The sequence below is a fragment of the Gavialis gangeticus genome, unplaced genomic scaffold (genome assembly GCF_001723915.1).
Source record: "Gavialis gangeticus isolate Ggan-Ray unplaced genomic scaffold, GavGan_comp1, whole genome shotgun sequence".
Taxonomy (NCBI): domain Eukaryota; kingdom Metazoa; phylum Chordata; order Crocodylia; family Gavialidae; genus Gavialis; species Gavialis gangeticus.
Window position 1 is genome coordinate 105,220,420 of NW_017729031.1, and position 7,618 is coordinate 105,228,037.

At 45.0% G+C, this 7,618-nt stretch overlaps 1 protein-coding gene across 3 annotated transcripts in view; it reads right to left on the reverse strand.

Annotated features, from left to right (window-relative positions):
* CARF (calcium responsive transcription factor) overlaps positions 1-7,618 on the reverse strand; it is a 98,009-nt gene that overhangs the window by 85,013 nt on the left and 5,378 nt on the right. Inside the window, exons 2-5 of one of the 3 annotated variants that reach the window (XM_019523493.1) lie at positions 7,350-7,603; positions 5,464-5,585; positions 1,428-1,652; positions 36-156 (exon numbers count right to left, since the gene is read on the reverse strand). In XM_019523493.1, coding sequence (XP_019379038.1) covers positions 36-156; positions 1,428-1,652; positions 5,464-5,574 — 457 coding nt within the window. In that variant the 5' untranslated portion in view covers positions 5,575-5,585; positions 7,350-7,603. Of the gene's footprint in view, positions 1-35; positions 157-1,427; positions 1,653-5,463; positions 5,586-7,349; positions 7,604-7,618 lie in introns of those variants that run through there. The other 2 variants (XM_019523495.1, XM_019523494.1) reach the window with 2 other exon arrangements.

Below are 7,618 nucleotides of genomic sequence, written 5' to 3' on the forward strand. Positions count from 1 at the left end.
ATATACAACCCTCAAGCCCCACAGATAAAACTGACCTTGAGCACTGGTTACATCCAAAAGTTGCCCTTGAGGGATAATCACTTGCGCCATCCCTGGCTGTGTAGAAGGTATTACATGTAGTACCTGTCCATTTTCTGACTGGCTGGCAACAATCATCTTTAAAGTAAGCACACAAGATGTGTATGGCTAGTTACTAACTGAGCCATGATGTGGTTAACTGGTTTGTATTTTCATTAACATACTTGGGTTACTACCACTATATCAATTCCTTTTGAAAAGGTTTTACATTTGCTTTCACAATTCCAATTTGATTTCACAACATGAATAAAACTGCTAGTTTATGATGGAAGAGAATACCACCCTGCAGTATAGGTACAATTGATTGCCAGATGCTTAATAACTTTTTAAAATGTAATATTTAATTAGCTCAAAAGCAGAGGTAACCACATGTGACTTTTTGTGGTATGCAGCCTTATTTAAAACTTTGAACATAACCAATGACTCTATCAACAAGAACTTTGAAAATGGTATTTACTATCTTAAGTTGTCGTCATTCCCTTACATTAAAGCATTATAGCAAGGCACAACATCTACAAGTTTACAGTTTTGCAAAATCATTTTTTTTAAACGCCCTACCTAATAAATAGTTGCCTTCTAGGGGTGTACGTTGTAGCCGTGCTGGTCTAAGGACATAGAAAGAGCACACACCAACTGCTGAAACTTCCTTAGCCTGACAAAGGGTTTTTGAACCCAAAAGCTTGCTTAATAATTGTTTTCCAGCTATTTAAGTTGGTCTAATAAAAGATATCAGATTCACCCAAAGAACCTTGTCTGCCTAGTCGTCTTCTATGTTTTTAAAGTTTTTCCCCCCCTTTAGTAATTCTAATAAGATGTATTTTTAATTTCTCTCTCTGTAGATGTTCAAGAGATACCAAAAAACTCTAACTCAGAGATGTGTCTTTATTGAAAAAAGGTTTCAGATTTGCAAGGCATTGTTTGAAGCTTTCTTTTACATACAAATTAATCAGATGGCAGAAAGATGGAGGGCTGTAACTGGCTAATTTACTGCTAATTTACTGTTATAATCCCACTCAAAGGACAAGCATTCAGCATAGGAGAACAGAGGAGAAGAGGGGGAATTAAAGCAGGAAAGCATCACAGACCATGCTCACTCTAAGATGGGCTTCCATATGTTTTAAGAACATATATATATATACTGTCTTTTTATTTCAGAAAAAAAAATAGTGATGGCTTATTTTGGGAATTTGAGACTTGAGAGGAAAAAACTGGGAAGTTAATTAAACCATTCTGAAATTTTTCTATAAAATGTTTTTTTTTAAAAAAAAAAAATCATATTAAGACATTTGTTCTTAAAACCTGCTCTTCTTTTGGGAGCTCAGTGTCTATGTGGATTCAGCTGTACTCACCATCTGTGTACTGGAACCCCCTACTGACTGAAGCTCATAAAGAGGCTGGCCATTCGGGTCTACTAGATGAAATTCTCCTGTGGAAAGAGGCTGCTGCTGGGACAAGTGAACTGCTGTATTTGAAGGTGTAGAAGAACTGTCCGAAACATGCACTGTAACGGGCAAGACTGTTGGAGAGTTGTTCTGTCCAAATGATGGAACTCTGGAATCCATGCAGGTTAGATGCTTTCACAGAGGAAAGACAGTAAAATATATTTTAAGGAATCATATTTGACATGGTATTTGCCACATTGTATTGCCCCAACTTTTATTGTCCTTGCCTTTTTCCCCCCTTAACTGCTCAAGTGACTATTTTCTGTTTTTATTCCCCCAAAAGCTAGCCCTTCATGTCTCTTAGAATGACTCTCTACTATAGTAAAACAAAATATGCTCAATGCTTCTTGTACAACAAGAAAAAAAAGGAGAAAGCTAATTATTTCAAATTATTAGATTGCTCCAGAAGACTTAAGAACAATAATGCTTAAAAAGTTAAAAAGGGAAACAATCCCAACTAATACCTGCTCCAGAAGTAAATTTTAAAGTATGAAGCTTTTTTAAAAAGTTGTAAATATGACGTCACTTGAATTTCAAATGAACAAACCTTTAATTTTCTATCCATAGCCAAAATAAAACTAAAACAAACACATTTTTTTTTCAATTTTCATAGCATTATCAAGCAATGGTAACAATACAAAGTATAACATATATACTCAATAGGTTTAATAAAACTATAAAATATAAACTGTGTATTGATTTCACAAAGCCTGTAGAATTTGGTATAAACGTAGCACATCACATTTTCCTTCTTGAACCTTGCGCACTAACTGGCAACTTAGTTTTTTTCTTTCATGTTAGCATGGTTTTTGAAAACTAATGAATTGTTTGTCTATTTGTATAATGGACTGTTTTAATCTCATTTGAACAATATGAAGAGAAGTGGAGTTTGTTTAGCTTTTTCTAGTAATCATATGTCCATTAATTATTGTATGGTGCTTTATAAACTAATCACTATGACAACAAAGTTGTTTAATCACTAGTTCTAATATATGAAAAAAAGAAAAAGCTTCTAAATTTTATACCAAGGTCAAAAACCTTGCAAATCAGGAGTGTCAAATCTGAGTGTCACTAGGCCCTCATGGCTGGCACAGGGTGTGCGCTATCTGTACTATGGGCAGTATAGATTAGTCCAGGATGCTGCATCCAGCCCATGTGTTGGGCCCCTGTACCATGTGAAGGGTCCAAGCCAAACACCCATGCCAGCCCTGTGCACAAGAAGTCCTGAAGCCACTGCATGCTGCATTGGACTGGCCACACTTGTTATACATGGTACAGGGGGCCAGCATGGACCATACACTCCATGCAGCACCCCACTGGACTGGCACCACGCACTGACTTTGGCACAGCTCAATCTAGACCAGCTCAGAAGTCAGCATGCAGAACCAGACTGACCCGCTGCGCTGCATGGAAGGTGCACAGCCAGCTCAGTCCCATGTTACGTACAGCAAGCGCCAGCCCTGAGGTTCAGTGCATACGTGGTTCCTGAGGCTGAAAAGGGACATGTGGTACCCACAATCTGGACCCAGCACTGCACGCAGCAGAGTTCAAGGACATGGGCTACATGTGGCACCCCAACCAACCCCCCATGCTGTCCACAATGTCTGGGGCCAGCACATGGAGGTTGGTCCCATGACCTATAGCATGGACGGGCAAAATACGGCTCGGGCCAGATTCGACCCGCAAGGCCGTTCTATCCAGCCCATGGGGCACCTAAAAAAATTTAGAAAATAAATATTTATCTCTTTGGTTCCTGTCAAAAATGACAGGAACCAGGGGCAGTAGGATTCAGGGGAAGCCCCAGTGGGCTCCAGCAACAGCAGGGCCTGCCCGGCCCTGCCCCCACAGCCGGCAGCCCCAGCAGGGGTTTCTGGCCTGGGAACATGTGGCTACACCCACACTGGAAACCTCAGGTAAGGTGGGGGGAGCATGCCTTGTATGTGAGCTCCGGGCAGGCAGCAGCAGCAGCAGCAGCAGCAAACACTGCCCGGTGTGGCAAGCTGGGGGTGGGGGTCACAGCTGTTGCCACTGAGGCACAGCCCTGACAGGCAAGCCCAGCCTGGCAGCAGAGGCAGCTTACAAGCTGGTGCTGAGCCTGGGGAAAAGCGGCCCCTCCCCTGCCCCATGGCTGGGGCTCCCTGCTGCAGCCTCTCACAGTCCACGCAGGGCCGTCCTGAGTGGGCACAGGCAACCCCACATGGGCTGCGAGGGGTGCAGCGTGAGGTGCCTGCCATAGGGCGGGGGAAGGGCCACTTTTCCCCAGGCTCAGCACCAGCTTGTAAGCTACCCCTGCTGCCAGCCTGGGCCCCGCGCTGGCTCCGGGCTTGCCCATCAGGGCTGCGCCGTGGCAGCAGCAGCTGCAGCCCCCTCGCTTGCTGTGCCAGGCAGTGTTTGCTGCTGCCTGCCCGAAGCTCGCACACTGCGCAGCCCAGAGGCGGCAAACACTTCCCAGCACAGCAAGTGGTGGTGCCACTTCCCTCTGCACCAAGCAGCTGCTGCCACTGTGGCACAGCCCTGACAGGGAAGCCCAGAGCCGACGCACGGCCCAGGCAGGCAGTGGGGGTGGGTTACAAGCTGGTACTAAGCGCGGGGAAAAGCAGCTCCTCAGCTGCTGTGTGGCCAGCAGCCTGTGCTGCAGTGGCTTGCAGCCCGCATGGGCTGCCTGTACCTGCTCAGGACAGCCCCGTGTGGGCTGTGAGCAGCTGCAGCAGGGAACGCCAGCCACAGGGCAGGACCACTTTTCCCCATGCTCAGAACCAGTTCTTTCTCTGCCGAGGAGCAGAGGGTTGGGGCTGCGCACTGCCCCCTACCTGTACCATGGGGCTGGGGGGCACTGTGAGTGAGCAGGTACATAGGGCCCACACAAGTGTCCTGGGGCCAGTGCCAGCAGGGCCCAGAGCAGGGCAGCAGAAGCTCTATGGAACTGGGCCAGCTCCCCCCTCTGCCTGCTGGTACAACACAGCCTGGCTCTGCAGACCCCTGCCAGCATGTGCCCCGCTCTGGACCCCACCAATGCTGGTCCTGAGACATTGGTCCCAAGACATTGGGACATGGGTGCCAAGATGGTGACCAGGGGGCGGGGCACCTGTCAAGGGGCAGGGCTACCCATGTGGCCCTTGAGAGCTTGCCAAAACGGGGTTAAGCAGCCCTCCGCTGGAAATAATTGCCCTTCCTAGCCTATGGGCTAGATCATATAGCTCCACAGGTCGGATCCAGCCAGCAGGCCATACACTTGACGCTCCTCCTCTAAATAAAATGGTCTCAACTCTAAGCACCTATTTTGCTCTTTCAGGAAAGAGGATTGATGGCTTGCTCTATTCAATTAAATCAGAACCATGATAACTCATTTATTGTATTAGTTGCTTTAACATACTATATGAAGAACAAAATACATTATTTCATTTTGAGAACATTACCATCTTGGAATCCACAAAACTGTAAAATGAACAAAGGAACGTTAATGCATATTTTCAGGAACTGGATGAAACTACTTTGATAGAAGACAGATGGCAACAGCCAGAAGAGCCCCTGGTAGCTAAACAAGCTTATAAATGCATATTTAGACACCAATATAAGCAGACTGATTTTCAGAAGTGTTGAACACCCACCACTCTCATCCACTCCAGTTAGTATTTCTTTCAGAAATCTTTCAATAACTTTTTTTAAGTAACACAAACATACCATCCTTGAGAGATCTGCAGTTTATTAAATTCATTACCGGAACGCAATTCGAATTAACACCCAGATAGCCATTCATTCTAAATTAAACAGTATTAAAAATCAAAGTAAGGACAATTCTGTACATTATATAAAGTTAAGTAATGAGAGGAAAAATAGAGGAGATTTATTGATATGCAATGTAAACAGATTATTGCTGTGTTATAAACTCTTCACAGACGATGGAAATAAGTTACTGGGACAGCTATATTCCAGTTTGTCTCACCTGATACGAATGGCCACGTGTTTCTGACTCTCCTGTCCTATTCAAGTTGACTATCAGTAAGTCTTTGGCTCTCTCCATGCTGACATCATGATCAACTCCATTGTTTTCCATTACAAGGCAGCCTGGAAAAAAAAACTGCAGCACTTCATTTGAGCCTCTTATTCAGAGCGCACTTTACCTCAGCTTAGAGACATTGCTTCCTAATTGCTTTTTAAAGTGTAAATCTTGTAAGTTTAGGCCAAAATCTAGCCTCCTTGGAACTCAAAGACAAAACTTCCATGGAATTTTTCACAAAAGTTCTAAACCTTTACATTTTTATTCAGTTCTTACCCAAGTAAAATTACAGTTGTTTTCTTCTAGAGAATTAAAGTTAGGCCCTGAATGCAAAACATTTTGCCTTTTCTGAATTAGCACACTTTGACTCCCTGTGTGTATGCATATACATAAGCACTTTTATAAATAATCTGACATTTATATAATATCGTCTATCCAAAAGGACATCAAAATGCTATAAAAATTTGAATGGTTTTTCACAAAGGCACCCACACCAACTCTGTAGCAAAATTCAGCAAAACTATTTCAGAGACACACTAAACAGCAACTTGTAAGCAAATACTCAATGGAAGCCAATCAACTACTGGACCCAGGTAATTCCCTTTCCCTTAGGCACAAGGCTTAACAATTTAGTAGAAAGCTATGAAATACAATGGAACTACTTAACAGAAATATTTAGTTTTAAGGACATTTTAAAATTAAACATATTGAGAATGAGTTCTACTTTCATACTAGCTGCTGTATTGGACTTTAATTCATAGATATATAAACTTAATGCATGCACTATGCTTAGCTGAAAGCTGTAGCTTCTTCATATTCTTCAAACAAATCTAGTACCAGCAGTTCCAACACCCCAAAAAGGATAGTTTGTACAGAAAACAGCACACGCTACACTAAGTAACTTAAAAATGTAGCCGCATTACTATCAGTGGGGTTCAGCTCCCTAAAGAGAATCCTAGCCAGCTGGAAGCACTAGTGTGGACTAGGTCAGGGTTAGGCAACCCCTGGCATGCATGACACGCAAAGGAATTTTGCTTGGCACATGTGCCTTGGGGCAGAGGTGGAGAAGGGGCCAGGGCTGCGCTACCACAAGGATCAGGCCCCTCACGGTCCTACCGCCATCCACCCCTGGCACACGAACATCTTACAAGTTGAGGCTGTGGGTGTTTTCAGCACTGCCCAAAAATGTTGTCCTGGGCTAGATGATGATGATTACCACCATATGTCTAGTATGCCCATCAAGTAGACCTGAGAAGGGTTAGACAACATGCTTAAACTAATGATCACCCTTACCTGAAGTAACTCAGTGGGGGCCACCTTTTTGGACAGGCGTGCCAGAAATTGGCCCTGCACCCTCCCTGCCTGCCATTTTGATTCCTTTCCCTGGCCCAATCTGCTGCTTCCTGCTCTCTGCCCGAGCTGCCATTCTGCTGCCTGTCCCTGCCCCAGTCACTAAGTGCCACAGGTCAGCCAGCCCTGTCCAACACCAACTACAGCACAGATGGCAGGCTCAGGCCAACACATTAGCACTCTACTTCAGCAGTTCCTAAACCCTGATACACTGCACACCACCAATTTAAAGTGATACAACCTTAAGTACCAACGATACAACTGTAAGTACCACCAGCAAATTTGTGTCATATAAAAGTAATTACAGTAAATCCATTAGTGCATACCACTGACAGGTTGTCTGCATACCACTGGTGGTGCGCGTACCATAGATTGGAAACTGCTGATCTACTTGGCACAGAGACGTAATGGGCACAAATTTAGTGTAACAGGGAAAAAGGGTCAGGCAGTCATGCCCCTGTGCACTCAAATAACGGTGTTACCTTGGCTGCATCCATTCTTGAACCAGCACCAGAGCGCTGCCCTCTTCCTTCAGGTGACCACCAAGGAAGGCCCAGCCTGGAGCCCTGCCACTGCAGCAGCCTCCAAGCCGCCTGCTCCCCAGGACAGCAGAGCCAGGTGGGCCTCGAAGAAAAGCAGGCAGGAAAGCTTCTGCGCAGCCTTTCTGCAAGAAACGGATTGTGGCGGGGCTGCAAAACGTGAACAGGAAAGCACGGGTACGGGGACTTCGTGCCACCTGCGGGGAGGGCGG